The sequence below is a fragment of the Cydia fagiglandana genome, chromosome 23 (genome assembly GCF_963556715.1).
Source record: "Cydia fagiglandana chromosome 23, ilCydFagi1.1, whole genome shotgun sequence".
Lineage (NCBI taxonomy): Eukaryota > Metazoa > Arthropoda > Insecta > Lepidoptera > Tortricidae > Cydia > Cydia fagiglandana.
This window is the reverse complement of record NC_085954.1, coordinates 10,387,073-10,410,122: the sequence shown is the minus strand read 5'-3', so window position 1 is coordinate 10,410,122 and position 23,050 is coordinate 10,387,073. Positions and strand designations below refer to the sequence as shown.

The 23,050-nt window shown below is 38.0% G+C and overlaps 1 protein-coding gene across 1 annotated transcript; it reads right to left on the bottom strand.

Moving 5' to 3' along the window:
* On the bottom strand, positions 1–6,308 carry LOC134675873 (tubulin-specific chaperone E). Its single transcript, XM_063534200.1, has 7 exons — positions 5,870–6,308; positions 4,820–4,926; positions 4,011–4,190; positions 3,242–3,656; positions 1,954–2,085; positions 987–1,143; positions 1–458 (listed from the first exon to the last, which is right to left on the bottom strand). Exons 1-7 carry the CDS (start codon positions 6,215–6,217, stop codon positions 145–147), a joined length of 1,653 nt encoding a protein of 550 aa, XP_063390270.1. The 5' UTR covers positions 6,218–6,308; the 3' UTR covers positions 1–144.
* Positions 6,309–23,050: the final 16,742 nt, after the last annotated feature.

The window sequence follows — 23,050 nt, the reverse complement described above, 5'->3', positions numbered from 1 at the left end:
TAAAAATACAATAAGGATATTTATTTGTGAAAACATTAGCAATAAATACAGGTACAATTTGGACATGTTATTTACAAAGCTGATTTGTAAAATAAATAAATGCGCCAATTAACTCAAGGGTTGTCGTGAATACAAATACAGAATTTATCTGAATTTAACGAGAATATTGTCTCCATTTTTCATAGAATAATAAGCCAAGTCTTTCATGTAGTTATCTAGGCATATTTCGGCTCCTTTCATTTGGTCGTCGAGTAGATAAAGTTTTGGTTTTCCGGTGTTGCCCTTCGCGAAAAGTCTCTGTGCGAGTGTGACCAGTTTTTGAACAGCCATAGTGTTGGGGAACTTCTTTTTGAGTCGTTTTCCGTTTTCGTCTTGGAGCGTGATTTCTAGGAGCTGTGAGGTGAGCGTGGAGGATTTTGGTTGTTGCACGAGGAGACTGTCGTCTGGAATGCCGTATTCTGAAAGTTAAAAAAGTTTAATGAGACTTCGCCATTATGGGCCCCTTAAAGCCAGGAAATTAGAAAACAAAACATTTGGCGCATCGAGCGAAAGTTGCGACTTGCGACGGATGATTTGGCGATTGTACACTACAGTGACAGAGCGGCTACCGCGAAAAATGAAATTCGCAAATTGCGGGGATCTTTCTCTTTAATCCAATGAAGGAGTAATAAGAGTGACAGAGAAAAATACCCGCAATTTGCGAGCTTCGATTTTCGCGGTTATCAGTTGCGTTTCGTTCGCTACGGAACGTAAACGATTGGCATGTTGGCGACGCACCCAGATATTTGTGAGTGCCTTGACCGCTTCATTATATCTGATGATGACTGTACAACTTTAACCCTTTATAATTATAAGACATAGGTGTGAGAAATTATGCAAAATTGAATCCTATCACTTTGAAGGAAAGTTCAAAATCAGATAGGAAATATATTGCCTCTGGCTTATAAAGGCTTAAATAAAATGGCCTTTCTATGGAGTATGCTTACTCATAACGAGTTCCTGGAATCGGCAATGGTCTGTATCAAAAGCCGCCTGCGCATGCAGGTCTGTCTGCGCGCGTTTCCATTCCGCCCCGTAGCGTTTCATGTAGTCGTACTCCGCTCCCCGGCGTAGTTCACGGGTTATTTTCGACCCGTTTAGTTCCTGAAAAAGCAAACGTTTGAAATACATCATATCATTTCGTCACAAGCTTTCTGTTGAAGTCGTTTTCTAGGTTTAATTTGAGCCTTAAATAACTACAAGTGAACACATATTTGAATAACTATTTGAGCCAACATTTTTATTAAATTGAGTCGCTTAAACTCGGGTAAATTAAACTGTCAGATTTTGCGATTTTGATTATTAAGTAAAGGTAAGGGTAGATATTTTCTAAGAGGGTCGAATGAATTAATCAGAGTTTGAAGTTAAGTGAGACAATTATTTTATTGTGATGAATTTCGTCAGTTTGAAAAAGCAAAGCAACAAAAGAAATGTTACTTTATTTGGTTTATGAAAGGTTCTAATTACATTGAAACGGAGTGTACCATCGCTCACACTCTTAACTGTCCATTGGTGGACCTTATGCCTTTTGTAATAAGGTCCACTGATGGACAGTTAACCTTTTGGACAGCAATGACTGATATATACCTACGCACCGCAGGTTCAACGTTAAAGACTGATTAATCGGTCACAGACTACACAGCAACATAGACCTACGTGCAAAAGCATAAAGTTCAATTTCAGTTTTGACACTTCGGTGACGTGGCGTCCGCGTGACAACTTTTGTGTTAGACTAGACATGGCGTCGAAAAAGTTAACCGTATGCTTAAACACGGATCCGTGCGTGTGAATTAAAATCTATTGTTTTAATGTCAAGGTCACTTTTGACAGGCCGCAGACAAGGGGTTAAGAGTGTTGAGGTTTGTACATTGTAATGCACATTGGGCCTTACGAGGTTAAAACTTGTATAAATACCTGTAGTGTGCCAATTTTCGCCATAATCAGCTGAGATCCAGTGTCATAGTCCTCGGTGGCCTGTATGGGGTTCTTCAAGAAGTAAAGCTTGCGGAGGCGGTTCAGCTTGTCCAGCTCGCTTACTGACCGCCACTAGAAATAATGGGGATATAATTATAGATTTTTTACTATAACTATAATATAACTGAAGGAGGCAGTTAGCAACCTGTAGACACTGCTAGGTTTCATGGAGGAGCTGGGGTGCCTAGAGTAGTGCTGCCTCGTTTTCACGCAGAATAGGCACAATGGTTGTCGACTTGCGGAAAATGCCCAGTATAACTAACTAACCGTAACTATTCAAAACTTCATTCCATCATTACCGATATAGGTTAAATCGGCAATTACTGGCCACCGGCTAATACTGGCCACCCTAAAATAAAAATGAATTCTATCCACCTGTAAATAGAATTCATTTTTAGTTAAGGGTGGCCAGTTACTAAACAGGTGCCAGTAATTGCTGAATCACCCTAAGAACCATCTCGACAAATATTAGGATTCATTAAAAAAGGTTTCCCCAAAAAATCCTAATTTATTCCAACTAACCATGATGATTCATTTGAGACAAGTCACATTTCCAGAAAGTGCAATCTAATTTAAACCTTATATCCAACGGCTAAAGTTGAAAATCCTACTGGCGCCAGGCGCGTGTCGACGGAAGTCTCCGCGATTTCGTCGCTTTGCTACAGGTAGCTAAAAGTACATCCGTTCGACCCCAATTTTGGGGTTTGCCATAAGCCGCGCGTGGCGCTGTCGCCACCTAGCGGCCATATCTGTAATGAGCGTGACAAACGCGTTTTGTTAGAGAGTGAGTCTTCTGTACCTAGTACTATTATTTATTCTGTGCTGGCGCTTATGTGGTCGATAGATCGTACTGTGCCTGCCGGGCTAGCACATGATTGGCGCGACATACTCGTCCCTCTTTTATTAGTTAGAAAAAGACGGGTAGTCTATCTCGTCGCGAGGACTGTCGCGCCAATCATGTGCTAGGCCTACTGGAAAAGGGTTAAGGTTTTCCTCTGTATGTACATTTATATAATAATAAATAATAATTCACCCTATATACATCCCACTGCTGGGCACAGGTCTCATCTCGTACGCGAGAGGGCTTGGGCTATAGTCCCCACGCTAGCCCAATGTGGATTGGGGAGTTCACACATACCTTTGAATTTCTTTGCAAATGTATGCAGGTTCCCTCACGATGTTTTCCTTCACCGAAACTCTGTACAATATAAACAAAAATCATACTTACATCATTTATCTTGTTCCTGTTTAAAAACAGCAACTCCAAATTCTCAAACACATCCACCTTCGCATTCCCCGGATTATCATTGAACCTTATCTGTTCAATCTGACAATCATTCAGACTTAGCACTTTTAAGTTCTCCAACCAGCCTAGATTCATGACCTCGTACCATGAGTCTATCGGGTTCCCATCGAGTCTTAGAATGGTTAGTGTTCGGAGAGTCACCGTTGGTGGTGATATAGTTCTGACTCTGTTGTAAGCGGCAATGATTTCTTGGATCTTCGGGGTGAGGTGGGATAGAGCGAGGATGTCGGACCATTCGTAGTCGCAGACTGAGATGTTGAGTTTTTCCAAGTTGGATAGATTGATCGAGAGCTGGTCCAGAGTTTCTTCGGGTAAGTTGATGGCCATGCGGTTTTTGCTGTAAGAGATTAATTATTAATTAAAGAAAGGACGCTTAGGACGAGAAATTTCGTACATTGACCTGCTTGTTTTTATCTGAATCAAGCATTTTATTCGTGATAAACTTAAAACTAAAATTACATACAAGATAATTAAAAACTACAAATATTAATAAAATTGGTAATATCTCTACCGCACGCGCATAATTATATTATTATCCCGCTTGCACTGTGTCATTGCATCATCATGGGATGGGCGGGACAGCAATATAGAGCGATAGAGACAGGAACAGGCGGATCAATAAATGATTTTTTTTCTCATGCTAAGTGTGTTTTCTTTGAAATTATTACACATTAAAATTTAAAATACATACCTGACATCTAGTTCCCTCAGATCTGGCAACTGCGCGCTCAGCTGTATAACTTCGCGCCAGTTGCTAAACAAGTTGCTGGACACGTCGAGCGAGCGGGCACGCGGGCACAGAGCGGCAACGTCGCCCGCGCTGGACACGCAGCGGTCGCGGACACACACTTCCACTAGGCGGTCGAATTTTCTGCAATATGAACAGAAGTAGTTGAATATAGTCTTTCTTCTTCAGTGTGTATATGCCTATTATATTGCTGGACATAGGTCTCTCCTAATTTTTTCTAAATAGCCTGATTTATACTATGTCACTTCTTTAAAGTGTGCCTCCAATATTTCTGATAACATTCATCTTAAGGCTCTAGGCCTAGCTAGGCCTATTCTTACGAAAACTTCTGACTTGTAAGGCAAGACCCTTACCAATAGAAGGAGTTAAAACAGCCCAAAGGTTGACTGGTACAAGTAGATAGTGGCTTAGAACATTTGAGTCTGCATTTACAACTTTTGGATTTGTTCAATAGAGTTTAAAAATAAATAAGCTATAAAATTTAAAAATAAATAAACTTTTTAGAAGGATTTGCAATTGTTTGCGGGAATAACATGTTCCAACATGCTCTTGGTAAGTAATTTAATGGTAGAAATCTGAGGAGTTAACATCTCGAGGTGCTCTTTTATTAGAAAGAAAGTTCTGCTAGTATACAATATTAATACAAATAATATGCAATTCCTAGCAGTCTAATTTGTTGACCAATGTGTGACACAATATACAATATTTAAAAAAATATATATATATACAAAGTGAAAGACAAAAGATCTTACTGTTTCTGATGGATCTTCTCAAAGCCAACCATCTCAATGAATGGAGCACCCATCTCCCTCTTCCATTCATTGATCACTGTGCGCCGGTGAGCTGCCACTGTCTCATCCTGAAAATAATGTGATATTTTTTTAATCTGCATTGGTAAAATGTAATTTTAAGCTATTGTCTCTGGTTGGAAAAAGAGGTTGCATCAGTTGGCCTCGGCTGGGCAGAGCTGGAAGAGGTCGCTGGACCGCTGATCACAGAAATCCCTTCTGAGAGCCCTATGTCCTTGATGAGGGAGAACAGGATATCATTAAAATCATTATCATCAATGTGCTCTGGTTACCATGATTATGTGATAACTTTTTGTGAATCAATTAAATTTAAAATTTCATTGACTACCACTATTTTCTGGTATTTTACCACTCCAACTAGCGGTTTACCGAGCATTTTATATGACAATATAAAAAAGTGCTACATAGAGAAATGAACAATAGTATTGCTTTCACCATGGAAACTGGCAGAAAAACATCCTGTAGCCGCCCATGAAACAGAACTTGCCAAGATAGATGCAATTTTATTTTGTCATAATAAAAAAAATTATCTTTATATTGAGTTTTTATATGTTTTCCAAGCAAAGCTTGGTCTCCCATATCTTTACTGTTAAAAGTGCATGTAAAAATGGGACACCTTTGTATAGGCCTCTGGGGTACAGCTCAAACTAATAAATAGGCATATTGCTATACAAACTTGTTAACACTTTTGATCACATGTAAACTGGTTTGTAAGGTCATTTGTAGCAATTGTAATACTACACTGTAACTCGAGTATCCAAGTTATACTTAAGTAAGAATACCGCCTATACATAATATGTCTCCTTTAGTAGTTTTGATCCATTTTAAGCATATTATTGTATTGCTTTGTTTACCTTGAGTTCATGACTAAGCTAAGGCACTTACTTGTGTGGGTGGATGACCTAATTTGTTCACAACATGGGACTCAATAAAAACAATATTTTACATAGAGGTCTTAATAAAAAAAAAACGAATAGAACACTTGCTGCGTACCTCTCGATCTCCGTAATACTTCTTGATAGCATCAGCACAAGTAATACTTGGTGCAATTTTGTTTGGGCGTATAAAAGACCCAGCGCCTGGCTTCGAGGTCTTAAAATACTGAATATCATCCAAAGAACCGTCATGTTTTCCTCTAGCAGGGTCATCCCATTCCACTCCGTACCAAATTCCTTTGTATCCTTGCACTTCTCCGATATATTTTACTGTGGCGAAGTCGTCATTGCACTTCACACGACTGCCTATTCTCACTTGCGACTCGCCTTCCTCGGTACCATTCCGGCTATCCATGGTACCGTTGCAAAATTTTGGTATCAAATTAACAGGCATTGCGCCCACCATTATATTGAAATTTTCGAAAAAGGAACTGTTTATGAAAAGAGAAACAGGCTGAATTTTCTCCGAAAACAAACTGTCAGGAGTGTTTGCTGCTGTCATTGGTAACAATAGGTGTTGCCAATCTAAGGTCCGAATGTAATATTCTTGTATAAATACTCATTTATAATGCTATTCTCGTATAAAACCCGTAATGTTCTTTTTATTGGTAGTGTTTCTTAAATTTTAAACAGTTCTATTTTATTGAAAACTTAGAATAAGTCAATATTCGAATCGAACAATTTTCCAATACAAAATTGCCAGTGCAAATATTCGTGACTCATTCGACTACATTCTTACGTTTCGCCGATAGATGGCATTAGTTGTATCATTTCAGAAATATGGAATACGGTTAGGTGATTGGTCCTTGCACTGTCGTGTATTATACGCCCAAAAATGGTAGTCGCACCGCATAAGGACGAAAGTTCGGATGACAGGTCCGAACCGTACGTAAAAGCTTAATCCCACAACCTTTTTTGCTTGGGAATGTATCAGTAAAGTTCAAAGTTTAGTCCTTTTGCAGGCAAAAATTAGTGACACAGCCTAGTTCGGACCGAGTTTGCACCGGCAGTCGCCGGTTCAATGATCCATTTATTTTTATTCCTTCGTCGTGTCGGTACCGTGCTAGCGTCCTCTCGCTCTCCTCTTTCTGAAATGGGGATCGGGGACGGGACGTAAAAGTAAAAAATTACTTTTTGACAAAAATGGCTACCCAATGTAGTGTCCCGGACGTGTGCATTAGTCGATAATAGAGAAATGTTCTGTTGTGCCTGTGGAAATATGCAGTTTTTAAGTGAACAATTGTTGCGTGCTGTGCATTAGTGTATACGGATTGGTCCCTACAAAGGATCGAGCGTCAAAATGAGGTACGTAGAGTTCATCGCTCGAGCTTTCCTTAGCAAAACAAATAAATAATTACACAGTTAGCCAAGCAGGCGTGGTACTATTTTTAAACAGCGATAATTTACTGCATCGATGAGCTTTTGATCGGTGTCCGTGTATGTACGAGCGATATAAAGAAACGTAAACACGGGCGTGTGGACGTCACGGGTGATCGATTATTTGATTACGAACGTAAATTTAGCATTTTATGAATGACAACGCATCGAAGGCTGTTGTAAAATTGCAGTGCGAAGCCTCTGCCACACGAACGTAATATTTAAATCAACATCCGCGAATGTTATCGATTTTTCTTACCGTATTCATTTCGGCCCCACACGATGTTTTGCGGCGGTTCTTCAGTTACCCTTATTTCAAAATAGAATTCAGAGCTGACCTTGTGGTAGGTTTAGAAGTAATTTATTATATAAATTGGGGCTTTTTCGGTGCTCCTTGTGGGGTAGGTGTGTAATAATTCCTAGCATTGGGGTGGCAAGGGGTGTCCCTAGGGGAGGACTTTTAATATTGTTAGTGCAAGTGACTAATAAACACACCCTACCCTAATTTCGCGATTAGAATAATCTAGAATGATACTGAATTATTTATTTTTGGTGATACATATACATATTAATGTAGATAAAAGCCACTTATCTAGTTCAGAAGTTATTAATTACATCTGTCTAGTAGCACACTAAAAAAAGTGGCTTAAATAATATTCATGAATCACTAAATGTGTATAAATTCCCTTAAAAAGTTGCCCACTATATACCTACCTAGCTATAAAAAATCTGCTTTCAATTCTACTTGCTACTTCAATAACTCATATATAAATATATTATAAATTACTACTTATGTGCTCAATATATACTCATGCTTGCTATGCTAGCTGCTGTGTAAAGAATAACACCAATGCGGTATATTAAAAAAAATCTATCTTATAATTAGCACTAATCCATATCCCTATTTATACACGGTGTAACATGAGTAAACCGAATAATTTTAACCACGCATTTCTGAGGTCAAAAGAAGTAAAAAATGTAATATGAGTTTAGGTCAATTACGCCAAAAAAAAATTTTTTTTTTTGTTTTGTTTTTTAAATTTTTGGAGTGTATTTGTACATAAAACATGAATGTTATTGGAAAACTTGTCACTTAAAATTGATTTTTACATTTTTTTTTCTAGAACCTACTTTTTGCAAAGTTTGCAAAGTTTTACATCAATAAGGATATTTAGACTACGTCCCATAGCAGCAACATCACCATCAAAAAGGCCTTTTACATTATGTAACAATGAAAACTTGTTTTTTTTTAATTAATAATCTCTCTGAAACTAGGCGAATATCAAAAAGTTTATAGGACATTTTTGTCTCTAAATATGATCAGGAATACGCTGTTAAAATTATTCGGTTTACTCATGTTACACCGTGTATTTATTATGGTTCATTATTATTAATAAAATCCAGAACAAAAGTAATGAGGACAAACCGTACCATCAGGCCCGCTTAAATTATGCTGTGGCCCTTGGGCACATAAAAATTTGGAGTCCTTTTGGAAAGTAAAGAAAGCAAATTAAAGTAAAAATTTTCTACTATGTTCTTCTATTTATAATGGATAATCAAATACCTATACTGTTACTGTCTGTGTTTCGGGGCCCCCTGAGGATGGGGGCCCTGGGCACGGGCCCCATGTGCCCTTATGGTAAAGACAGTACGGTGTACCATGCAACAAATGCTATGAATTAACATTTACCTTCATTATAATTAAAATGTACCTGCATACCTCTGGAAAAAGAAGACCCGGTCATCCACGTACCACCTGGAGGCGCACAGTCAACAAAGAGGTGGTATCCGCTGGCCTCGACTGGAAGAAAGTCGAAGAGACAGTGCAGGATCGACAACAGTGGAGAACCCTTCTGAGAGCCCTATGTCCCTGATGAGGGATAACAGGATACCATCACCATCATACTAAATAACAAAAACATTATAATCCTAAAGATAACACTAATCATATTTGCATCACAAAACCTTTTAAAAATTCAATTATCTTATCAGATTGTGTGAAAACTCCTAACCGTCTTATCTTCAGTCGGTTAAAGCTTTTAACGGTAATTAAAACAACACCTGGCATATAACACCTGTCCATAGTCCCAACTGGTTTAGAGAAAAAAAATATGAAGCTTCACATCTGCTCTGAGTCTCTGACCTTCAGGACAAAACGCTGCTCTTGTATTATTAACTTTCATCACTAATTCATTTCTGAGCTTTTTTCACTAGCTTTTTTTTATATAAACTTTATAATACAAATAAATTACACAGAACCTCTTTTAAATGTCATATGTAAGTATGTTTACATTGGAATATAGGGCGCGTAATTTATTGACAGGCAGAAAGTTTTTATTATGTATAAGCACAGTCAGTATCAATATCTGGGAGACATATAAAAACTCAAAAATACGCATTTTCCCAGAGATAAGACTTAGCTAGATCGATTTATCGCCCCCGAAAACCCCCATATAGCAAATTTCATCGAAATCGTTAGAGCCGTTTCCGAGATCCCCAAAATATATACTTCTACATAGATGAATAAATAAACAAGAATTGCTCGTTTAAAGGTATTAGATAGATAGATAGATATATTATGACGGGTGCATTTTAGTACGTTTACAAACTCGTAATTACAATTACCAACTTCCCCTCTAATTTAGGAAGGACGTAATTGGTGACAATTAACATTGTTTTACATATGCTGGTGGTTATTGCGCCCGTATGCTATTAGTGGCTACTAATTCTAATATTTTTTGTAATAAGAATAGGGTATTGGTTATAGTTATTGGGACTTTCGAAATGACCGATTGTTAGCAAAGGTCTCCATTTCAGCTTAGGCAAAAACGCTTTCGTATGTCCGGATGTTCTCCCCTGCAGGTCACATTTCTCCATCGATTCTCATCAAATCTACAAATCGGATAAGTTTTTTTCTAAAAGTCTTGTTCTTTTTAAGTTTTATTCGGCAAAAAAATAATGTCACTTAGTTTATATATTTTTACGAAAAAAATTTTTTTATGCTGGCTGTCGATCGTTTGTGAAAATATCTATTGACTTTGACGCTGTCATTAGTTTTAAAAAGCTTCATTTATTCCCCAAAAAAACTGAAATATACGGAAAAAAAACGCAGATTTGTAACACCTTTGCTTACATTCTTACATACTTCCATGCATTACCTTTTCTCTGCAACTGCACGCTCATTCTCGGCCTGTCTTGGCCTATCGACGAGTGTGTACATATTTCGCAAAGTTCTAATTCCATTTATTGTATTGTACCACGGGCAGGTTTCTATCTAATGCCCCAGATTTGGGTTTGTCAGTCGCTTTTGTAAAAACTAGTCGATAAATGTCCTTTCAATATTAGAACAATGGTTAAACTATTGATCGCTGTTTTTGTCTGTAAAAAGAAAAATTGGTACCTACCTACTAAACTGCGCTTGACTTTATAGGTATATACGAGGGTCGCACTGAAATATTCGGGAATGGGACACTTAGAAATAACATAATAGAAAGAGGCATATAATTTATAAAAATGTAACTCTTTATAAAACTTTTAAGGTATATTCCATTTGGTTGTCATTTGTATTTAAGAATTACTGGCAATTTGAAAATTGTATGTCGAACATTATTTGAATTTTTGACCAAGTGATTTTTCGGATCATATTTTTAAACGGTTTTCAATATGCCCTCAGCGAACAAATAAAAGTTACAAAGGGCTTCTCTTATTTTTTTATGAACTAGAGTTCATCGTACGCTCGTTTGCAGTTAAAATTAAATATGAAAGTCACTTTCATTTTATCCCATGGGTGATCTTAAAGAAGCATGTCATTCCAAAGCGACGTCAAAAATTAAAATCGCATTTGTGCTGTTAATTAAAAAGACTGCCAAAAAAGTTGCATGTCGGCAGATTTCGACATTCCTAAATATTCATATGACAACAGTAAAAAAATCTTTTATATACCCTCGTAAGGCCCAAGCTATTTTTAGGACGTTTATCATATCTACCCAACGGCCTAATTTTAGGTACTTATACTAGCGGCCCAGACCTTCTACTTGCTATAAAATCTGAAATTGGCATATTATTAGCTGAAGTCTTATTAAGGATCGGTACGTGTCAGAAGTGAATGACCTAATTTTAGGACTCTGGGCCGCTAATTGATAAATTAATATAGTTGCTTGGGCCGGAAGGACTACATTTCTCAGTCCTAAAAATAGGACGTTGGGCCTTACGAGGATACATATATATGTAAAAAAAACTTCAATTCCGTGGCTACTCCACGAATTTCATACAAAACCACTAAGGCCCCAAAATCGCCATACAAAAAGGACTTTGGGATTATGAGCCGTGTGCATTACAGAATGATTACTTTCAAAAGAAAATTTATATGCGTGGTCAGTTTGAGTTTAAGTATGCATTAAAATAAAGATTGACTGTCTAGATGCGACAGTTTTCTCTATTCCCGACATTTTCAGTGCAACCCTCGTAGTTAGTCAAAAGCCAAAAGAAATTTCACAAAACTTACTAAGTATTTAAGTGCCTAGAATTGCGGTCGGAATCACCGCACTCGCTGAGAAGAGGCAAAAACGACGACAAGGTATCTCAGTACCGGTTTCCGCAAACTTCTCTTGGCAGACCTGTGGTAGACCATGTCGGTCTCGCATCGGTCTATTCAGCCACCAAAAACGGTGTTTCTCCGGTGTTACACCATATATCGTCTGCTAAAGACGAAAAGGCCTATGATGATGATGAGACATTTTAAAACTCTGACTCATACCTAAGACAACAACTTCTGATGATGGATTGCACCTAATTCGATAAACGCTAGTACTATGAATACTATAATACAACGTTACGCAACGGACACATAATGGTTGCCGTAACAATGACATCCGCGCCGAGGTACAGCTGAGCGCGAAATGCATAAAAATATAAATAAAGGATTAAGACAATAAATTCGCCGGCTTATAACTCCATAAGCGCGCTCTCAACTTTCGAGCCCGTATTTGAGCTTTCATCAGATTATTGTATCCTAGATAAAAAGCTTTGCCCAGCAGTGGGACACTAAACTAGGCTAACAAAAAAGCCTGGTCTAAGTGGTCTATCTTCTTTTTTACCGGCATTTTACTTTTTAGCGCCAAAACATTGCAATTGTTTTTCTGTTTCTGTTTACAAATATAACTTTTAAATAATAATATAGGTATGCAAGGAATTAATTCCTTACTTAAGAGGAAACAAAAATATAGTCGCTAAAAAGTATAACGAGCGTGCACACTTGTGTGCGCGACGACGCTAAGGCGACGTAGGCAGAATATTATCTCGTTGCCGCTCCAGTTCCTAGCATAGTTTATAGATGACACCTCCGCTAAATGCCTGGAAAATTGCAATTCTCTGGCCTGCATTGTTGCCACATTGTGGGATAGTTAACAAGCTTATTAGGGATTTAATACGGCATTTATAGGGCAGGCTCCTTCCTCACCCAACGGATTAGAAAAGCGATCCACATGCAGCAAGTCTTATGAGAACCCAGACCTCGGCAGAGATCGGATTTGGGTGATCTACTGCCCTGCTAAACCATTAGCGGTATCTCCAATCAAAATTGATTGCAAAAATGTACCTTAAATTATTAAAAGTTAAATTATATTTTCAAAATTATTTGTTTTTGAGATAGGTACCGCTGAAATAGGGCTCATGAGGGCAGAACTAGGGTTTGCACGTAGGATCCGAAATGTATGGGAAGATCCGCGGATCCGGATCCAGATCCGGATAATTTCATACATATCGGATCCGGATTGCAAACCCTAGGCAGAACACACCACTAAATGAGCTTACGAAACACTTATCTGCTTTATACATGACAAACCAATGTAAACACAATATATAATCGTCTCAATAAATCTATAAATATTCATCATGTAACATAACTTACACTCCCATATGCAAATCCAAAACAAATGTCTATTATGCGGCGTTGATCGCCGGATATCGGAGCCAAATGCCGAAGGAAGCCAATTGTTCAGCCCGAATTAGGAGAGGCATTAGCCACCGTGCCTATAATGTGCAATCGCTGTAATCTGACTCTATTCGACTAGTCATGATATGACTAGCTTACAGTGGCGGCGCGTCCATAAAAGCCGATTCCCACCGGCTTGCCTGTTTTTGGACGTTTGAGCAGAGTTGTTAAGGAAATATGTAAGCCAAATTAACCCCGGCTTGCCTATGGATATGTTTGACGCGCCGCCACTGCTAGCTTAAGTATACATTAATAGATTATAAGTTCCCTTGATTACCTAAATCGACACATAACATAACTCATCGCACGTATTATTAAAGACATTGCTTTCTAACTATGTATCTTATGGTTCCGCTTCCATATTATTTTTCATGTTAGCTGTGCCTGCGGCTATTATGTGAGTTTTGGTCTGTGTTTATCCCCCCTCCCTCTAGGGTTCTCTTCCCAAAAATGCTCAAAATAAGTTGAGTAGTTTGCTCATACAAGTGATACTAGTGGCTTTGTGAGTTGTAGACTTGGTGAACCCCGAAGACTCCGCGATTTTGAAAAATTTCCAAAGATTTAATCGACTAAAATCTATACCAGTACCTATAGAAATGCGCCCTTTAGAGTCGAAGAACAGAACCGCTGGACATACGAAAGCGTTTCTGCCCACGCTGCAACGGAGTTCGCTTTAGCTCGGTCAATGATAGCGTGATAAAGGCCTCATGTGTTGGTAGCTAGGTGTTTTAAAACAGGCATGAGGTTTCTTACAAGCCCTTGCAAATCGAGTTCTTTCGGGCCTTCGCAACTCGTGTCGGTATCTATAGCCATCTATGGCCAGATATAACGCAACGAACGATTGCAAAACTGGTCTATCTCCATTTCCAACTACGATCGTATACGGCTATTTCGAAAGTTCTGCGCTCATTGTTAATATGATTAATGGTGATGCGCCAACCGGCCGCCTCATCAGGCTCGTGAAAATTACATCGTGCTGACTATTCCTAAGCCTTATTGCAAAGGTATAAGGTTCACTGGCGATCAGTTAAAAGCGTTGTATTTTCTTTCTTTCGTTTTCATATTAAATATTAATGCCTTGAGCTTGGGATTCTAAGCAAAACTCATCCAAGAAAAATCCTAATATCATTTTATGATTAAAAACAAGTTTTTAAACTATTCTTGAAAATCAACTGTTATTTAATAAAGACAAAAGGTGTATTGGATAGCTTTTAAAGCTGCGAGCGGGGTACCTATATTTATGGAGAGGGATAACTTTCAGTGATAATGATAAGTGTCAGATAAGTGTCCCCAAAATTACCCCGTAAAATACACTATTTAGAAACATTATACGTGGGAATACTACCTGATTATGATAAAGATAAAGATAAAAAATAGTTTATTCAAGTAGGCATATTACAATGCGCTTATGAACGTCAAATAAACCTTTACCGGCTCCAACCGTACACCTCTGCCCCGAGAAGATTTAAATCCCCCCTCAATTGGAGGAGGGTATCCCAATATGGGACCGGCAACAAACTCGGCGGGACACATCTTTTCAAAACATTATTACATCTTATAATTAACATGCATTACGAGTAATTAAGAAAAATACAATTTAAATTACTATAGAATTCATGCAATTATACTCAGTGAGTACATAACTTTATAGAATTTGATATAAAAAATAAACATATATGTACATGAAATCCCAAATACGTAGCTCTTTCAGAAAACATATCAAATCTTACAAAAGGAAAAGAAATTAAAATCAATAAAAGAAATGAGAATACATATTATATGAATCTGACTGATTGTTATGAGATGCTTTCATACAATTTGATGTGCTTTCTTACCTGAGCTGAGTCACCTTTAACTCTACACATAATACAATATTTTTAATTGCCACTTGTCGTTATTACAGTTTCTGGTTTGGACCATGCATGTTTGTCTGTCAAGTAGTCCTCGACTCTGTAATAAGCCTTCAACATCAATGACTTTTTTAAGTAATTCTTAAGAGCTGGAAAGGGTAATCTTAAAGCATCCTCAGGTAACTTGTTATAAAAATGAATGCATTGCCCAACGAATGACTTCTGTACTTTACGAACACGAAACTTTCTGATAGCAAGCTTATTTTTATTTCTAGTATTATAGTTATGGACATCAGAATTCTTAGTGAAGGAGTCTAGATTCTTAACAACATAAATAATACTATCATATATGTATTGGGAAGCTACAGTTAAAATATTAATTTCTTTAAAAAGTTCTCTTAATGATTCACGCACCCTTAAATTATATATAGAACGAATGGCTCTCTTTTGTAAGACAAATATAGTCTGTATGTCAGCTGCTTTGCCCCAAACCAGAATACCATATGACATTACACTATGAAAATAACTATAATAAACAAGGCGAGCTGTCTCAACATTAGTCAATTGTCTAATTCTCCTCACAGCGTAAGCGGCCGAACTTAATTTGTTTGCTAGTGTTCTTATATGAGGACTCCATTGTAGATTTTTGTCCAATGTTAAACCAAGAAACAGTGCTTTATCTACCATATCTAAGCATTCTTGCATTATGTTATGAAAGGTAGGTTGTCTTAACTATGAGAGTACAATCACGCATGTCTATTATTATGTAGGTACTAATTACAATTGCATTGTTAGTTAATCCTATTAATTACAAATAATCCTTTACGCTTAATTAATCCAAACTATTATTACCCATGACTCAATGTTTACCAGCACCGGAACGGAACGCCGTGACTAAGTTACAGAGATTCATCCAAATCCAAATAAACGACCAAACTAACAGAACGGCCGAACGAGAAACGTGACTCAGGGCTATCGAAATTTTAAGATCGACTATCTCTCATCTCTATCGCTTCCTCTATTGGAGTGTCAGGGGCGAAATTTACGAATTTCGATTTTAAAATTACGCTATTACCTCTTAAGCTATTTATACCGCTTCAAAAGCTTTCGTACATTTTTTAGACAATCTGTTTAGGTCATTCATAGGACCAATAGGTGGTGTTTGAGAAACATTCTATAGACTAGTATAGAACCAGAAATTGTTACTTGGGTCATAGACCCGTACAAACAATCAGCGTACAGTCAGTAGTCACTTTAAAGCTGTGGCTGTCTGTGGAGTCGCTTGAAAAAAAATCGTTGACAAGCCATAGTCTAATAAAACATGGTCTTCTCTTCCCAGAGTGACACAAGCCTACGTCACAATAACATGGCCGCTATATATAGCGCTATCGCATATTATGATATAGCGCTGTGGCATGATGACGTAGGCTTGTGTCAGTCAGGTGACCTAGAAAAGACGGGAAGAGAGTACCAGACGGAGTATATTATTATACCATGTTGACAAGCCAAATTTAATTTGACGTTCCTTTCTTTTGTAAGCTGTAAGAAATTTTCTTAACTGTAGAATGGGTGAGCGACGCTGTGCCACTGCGCTGGGTCTGTAGTAGATATGAGCGCCGATAGGCATTTTGCCGGCGGCGGCGCGTCGGTTAAAATCGGTCGGCGGCGGCGGCGAATCGGCGGCGTGGCCTTGAAACACTTTTGACTTATACAAAAGCAATTCAAACCAAAATTTTACCGAAAAAACATGTTTTTTTTGCCATAATCACGCTACAAACTAAGTGCATTTTTTATTTTCAAGGATAATTCGAATACTTGCATGAAAAAAGTTTCATATCGCATAATAAACTGTAGATAAGCAGCAAAGCCAAGGCATCAGAGACGGTCTTAATCTCGGTGAGGCCTTTTATCCAGTATTTTGTGCTAAGTCAAAAATAGCTGATAGACTATATCAGGGAAACGTCTTGTCGACAGTCGAAAAAAGAGCCGAAGCGAGGAAAATCGAGCTCAGTCATTGTCATAACCAATATCGACTCAATAAAACCGATGTCAAAAAAACGATGCCCAAAGTCAAGCTCCACCTCCACCAAACACTGAAGACCCGATTCCGACGCCTCCTCATGCGCGGCCATACATAGGCCGAGGTGCAGGCAAGCAGACAGCTTAGAGCTTAGAATAGAACGCAAAGTGTGAGCTAGGCTGACGGCTGAGCTCTGCAAAGATGGAGCCGGCGGCCATGAGCGAAAATTTACCAGACAGAAAAGTTTTCATTTACCATCGATATTTTTGAGTTATAATAAAAAATAATAATAAAAAGCCTTTTATTCCAACTTATTACTAACTAAAGTTTACAAACTAAGGTTACATATAACTTTTTTTTAAATATTTACATAATACAATTTATATCTATACTTTTTATTTGAAGAGCGGACCTCCTCGTGAGTAAAGGCCTCTCCCAGTTTGCGCCAGCTCTCTCTGTCTTGAGCCTTGGTGTGCTTTGTTATGTCCTCTATCCATCTTGCCTGTGGTCTCCCTTGTCTGCGTTTGCCTGGTGGTCCTTTCCAGAGCGTCGTTCGCTTCGTCCACCTTGTATAAGGTAGCCTAGCTACATGTCCTGCCCATTTCCACTTCATGTTTATGCAGTGTTCTAGGGAATCTTCGATCTTGGTTTTTTCTCTTATTTCTGAGCTTTTTATTTTGTCTAACCGTTTTATTTTTAATATACTTCGTTCCTGTGCTCTCTGGCAGGTTATAATTTTTTGTTTGATATCATTTGTGTATGTCCAGGTTTGGCATGGGTGCCAAACCTGGACATTTTTGAGTTATATGAACCTAAAATACCTTTTGAATGCCTATAAACTATTCAGAGTGGCGCAGTTAAAGATCTAAACTGGACAAAATATATATTATCTTGATTCTGAAAGTAGTAGTATCTAACAAGGTCACGCCGATGCCACGCCGATAGCGCAGCGTCGGCGGCGGCGGCGCGAAAATTTAGTCGGCGGCGGCGGCGCGCCGGCGCGGCGCTCATATCTAGTCTGTAGTAGAACTATGTCATAATGAATGGAGAACTCGGCTTCCAGGAAAGTCGCTGACTGTTTGGAGATTACTATAACGGAACTTTAAAATGGTCAATCTTTTTATCGTTTTTACTTAGTGTTAGCCGGGTTTCTGAACGTGATGTATAGCTAGCGAGCGTCAAGAGAGCTTCTCGCCGCCAACATTAGCGACCGTCTGAGCATTGTCGTGTGTCGTGTATTCAACTAAAATATTAATCGTTTAACCTAGTGCTTCTACTAGTAACTTAACAATACTATCCTTTAACACCCTAACTAAGCGTAGGTAGATAGTAAGTTTTCTTTAATTATTACTATTATTAGCAATAAGATTAACTAACGAATTGTAAGTCAGACTCCGAACAGTCCGAACCCGCTACCTTTGCATAAACTTGGCAGTAAGAATGCATATACATATATCCCTTTATATAAGGTCCAAACTTGACGTAGGACTTGGCATGAAAACTTAGGCTGGTCCGACTCTAACAGAGTTGATGATGGTATAAAATATGTCGCACAAAAGCCTCAGAGAAGTCGGGTTCGCTAAATTAACACCAAGAAAAATAAACTCTAAGTATAAAAACTTAAAATAGAGTCTGTGCGGAAAGTGAAGGGTCGTGGAATGTAAGGGAGTCCATACATTCTACGACTCTTCTCTTCCCATAAAGACTATATACGGTTATCTTTAACGGCTCTCATCTGCAGATAAGTCGGCAGTTATCGGAGACAGATCTTTTAATTACCTGGTTACAGTACGCGAACACGCTTGGCCAATTTTTGTACGATACGCTTAGGGTTGGGATGGTCCAAGTCATGGTCGCCATGATGTAGTGTAGCGCCATTAAAGAGCGTTTGAGCGCTGTTAATATTTTTGAAAGATGCTTAGTTCCCAAATACAAGCTCTGAAAAAACTTCAAATTGTTTTCTCTTCCTACCAATCTATACGCTTGCTCTATTATTGTCTTACACCTTCTTCTTCTTCCTGGCGTTATCCCGGCATTTTGCTACGGCTCATGGGAGCCTGGGGTCCGCTTGACAACTAATCCCATGATTTGACGTAGGCACTAGTTTTTACGAAAGCGACTGCCATCTGACCTTCCAACCCAGAGGAGAAACTAGGCCTTATTGGGATTAGTCCGGTTTTCTCACGATGTTTTCCTTCACCGAAAAGCGACTGGCAAATATCAAATGATATTTCGTACATAAGTTCCGAAAAACTCATTGGTACGAGCCGGGGTTTTTACACCATTAAATCGAAACTCGCAACTCTCCCAACCTAACGCAACCGTCTATCGAACTTTATTAAAGCCAGTTGCGACATCCTCTAGGTATAGTGTAGAAAATCTAACTTACCTACTCATTGCCCTGGTGTCCATAAGCACTACACTCTGGCTTGAGACACATTCTCAAATTCTAGTTTATCTTTTCCGCAAATATAACATTGAAACTAATTTATTGTAGACATAGCCCAGGGCCTATCCGTCTATTTTGAGAGAGATATCCATATCTCATGCCCCGCTGCAATGTGACGAAGCCTCCATTATACCACCCGTCTGAGCTGACTGACCGCTTGCTCTCATGTCTTACTCCACAACATTACAGTTAGTGTCCGTGACCACGCCGCATCATTTAGTAGCCTCATCCGTTGACATAATGATTATAAAGAACGTTCACCGAGTGCACCCGAACACTGACCCGAACTAAGTCAGTAATAGTTTAATGTCCTTAAATATGCAACACCTAACTAAAACTAAGTAACGAAAGCAGCTGATCAATTAAAGTGTATACAAAATTGTGTTTGCCGTAGATAGCTGTAATATCCTTACTTAATTCATACATATATTAATATCTGGGAGACCGAGCTTTGCTCGGAAAACATATAACTTAAAAGTTCGCGTTTTCCCAGAGATAAGACCTAGCTAGATCGATTTATCGCTCCCGAAAACCCCTGTATAGCGAATTTCATCGAAATCCTTAGAGCCGTTTCCGAGATCCCCAAAATAGTTATAGTATACATGTGACGTTATCTAAGAAAAGGGAACGCCATTATTACGATGCTCCGTTATAAATACAATGCCGCGCGACGCAATGCGGCGTAAGCGCCATCGACAATAAGGTCCCTTTTTATAGATAATGCCTCATACATATAAATAAACATATAAATAAATAAACAAGAATTGCTCGTTTAAAGGTATTAGATTAAGGTGTAATTGGTGTAAAAGTTACTCAATCACGCAAACGCACAAAAACGCAGATCTAGACACGCGGCAGCGTGTCAAGCCAAGTTCAAGCAAAGGAACTGGCTAGCCAGCGCCGAGTGTAATATTACACGAACCACTTGGTGCCACTTTTGACCCTTCTATAACTCAAAACATCTTTGACGTAAACACATAAAACTACGTGTGTTTAATTATATCCATAAGGATATCTAGAAGCCCAAATTTCATGAAGCTAGCTCAAACGGTTATAAAGGTATGAAGGTCAAAAAGTCGTAAATTTTAAGACTGACTTATGACTTATAGTACCTAAACCTAACCTACTTCCAGATGACCTAGAAGGATGAAATTTGGAATCCAGCTTGGTTATTGTGTGTAACCGTAGGAAAAAATCTAAAAATAAAATAAAGTTAAAAAATAGGGGGGGTCCCCATACAAAAAAAACACTTTTTATTGGGACTGACATATAAGTACCTAAACCTAACCTACTTCCAGATGACCTAGAAGGATGAAATTTGGAATCCAGCTCGGTTATTGTGTGTAACCGTAGGAAAAATTCTAAAAATAAAATAAAGTTTAAAAATAGGGGGGGTCCCCATACAAAAAAATCATTTTTTATTGGGACTGACATATAAGTACCTAAACCTAACCTACATCCAGAAGACCTAGAAGGATGAAATTTGGAATCCAGCTCGGTTATTGTGTGTAAGCGTAGGAAAAAATCTAAAAATAAAAAAAGTTAAAAAATAGGGGGGGTCCCCATACAAAAAAATATTTTTTTATTGTAGCATTGGAACCGTTACAAGCAGATATTTGAAACTACCCCAATATATGTTTTATTATATTTGCTATATTAAAATAAAGTTTAGTCAAAAAATAAGTGGTGTCCCCATACAAAAAACTTGTAATACGCTCTAAACAACCGGCCAACGGTGTGTCGTCGGCGGCGCGCGGCACCACATAATTATACAAAGAACAGAAGTAAAAACCATACAGCGGTAACACAACAAAAAAACATTAAATCTCAATACCTGCCTAGTTTTCTTTACAAAAAGTATTGATATCCCACCAAAAACATAAATGTAAAAAAGGAGAGCCAAGTTCAATACAAAAATTATGCTTGGCTGTGGGGCTCGCCGCAAAAAGAATGGAGATCTAAATGAGTGCCACTGCCAAGTTCTATGCAAAATCCAAATATGTATTTATAGGAACAAAATAACATTATAAACAAGTATTAAACTCTATTTCTTTGCTTTATTGGATACCTATAACAATTGCTGTTAGTTAAAAAAATGTGAGATCTTAAAGTAGGTTAGATTTGGCTTGGCCAGGTTTTATCAGAATTACAATATATATAAAATGATTGATATAATGAAAACTGGCCAAGTCAAATCTAACCTACTTTAAGATCTCACATTTTTTTAAATAACAGCAATTGTTATAGGTATCCAATAAAGCAAAGAAATAGAGTTTAATACTTGTTTATAATGTTATTTTGTTCCTATAAATACATATTTGGATTTTGCATAGAACTTGGCAGTGGCACTCATTTAGATCTCCATTCTTTTTGCGGCGAGCCCCACAGCCAAGCATAATTTTTGTATTGAACTTGGCTCTCCTTTTTTACATTTATGTTTTTGGTGGGATATTAACTACATAGTTTGTATTGGGGATTAAATGGGATAAAACAATCAAATTTTTATTGCTTAGACTATGGCTCGTGGGGGTGAAGCATTTAATATTAATGACGAGTGTTATAGCCTGACTCTAATATAGCATCTCATTTAAATGCAGTTATTAATACGAGTAGCGACGCGTCATAAGATGGGGGTGATACGCCTCGGGATGAATCATACATCCGTATCCGTAATCGTACTATAATTGTACAGATCTCCATTTAGATATATCGGAGCGTCCGAGTTGCTCACAAATATCGTAGTCTCTGTTGGTGTTGACTATCCCCGTACTAAATTTCATCAAAATTGATTCTGTGGGATAAGAGATATCAAACAAATAGTTTCTTTCGCATTTATAATTATAATTAGTATGGATAAATTACTATCTTAGTACAGTTAGTACTTCTTCATTAAAAGGCTTGGACAGTCACGATGTTTCAGAGAATAGTCGATCAAATAAATTACACAAAAATGCGTCATCGGTGAAAGGGCGGCTGACCAATGGCGTGATCTGACGTTCCCTTTGATGGCATCGCGGTTACCTTCGAGCAACTAGTTTTTAAGAATCATGGTGACGTGTCCATTTGTCAGTCTGTAGCATTTTTAAGTTTGATTGTCTCTTGGTACAATTATATTCTATAGTATCAATTAATCGTAATTGGAAAGATTTTTAAGGGCCGGACTACCTTAAGTACTTACTTACATTCTTGCAATCCATTATACATTTTCCCAAATGCTAACTAATACTATACATAAGAGTCTCGTTACGAGTCTTTACTATTATATATTTATAATATTATTTGTCAGCTGACATCCACTGATAAACTTATAAGCCTTCCCGAATGAACGCCACAATACTATTCCGTCCATCTATCTATCTGTCGCAACCTTCACCTTGTCTTAATGTCTTGGTTGATTTACAAGTTTTACAACCACTGTAAATTGAATACGTCAAACACTAAGCACCATAAAGATATATACTCGTAGTTTGACAGGGATGGTAGAAATATAGCATAAGTTAAAGTTTCATAACACCGCGTGTTCAATATAAACCATCCGTTCAGCGTTGGCG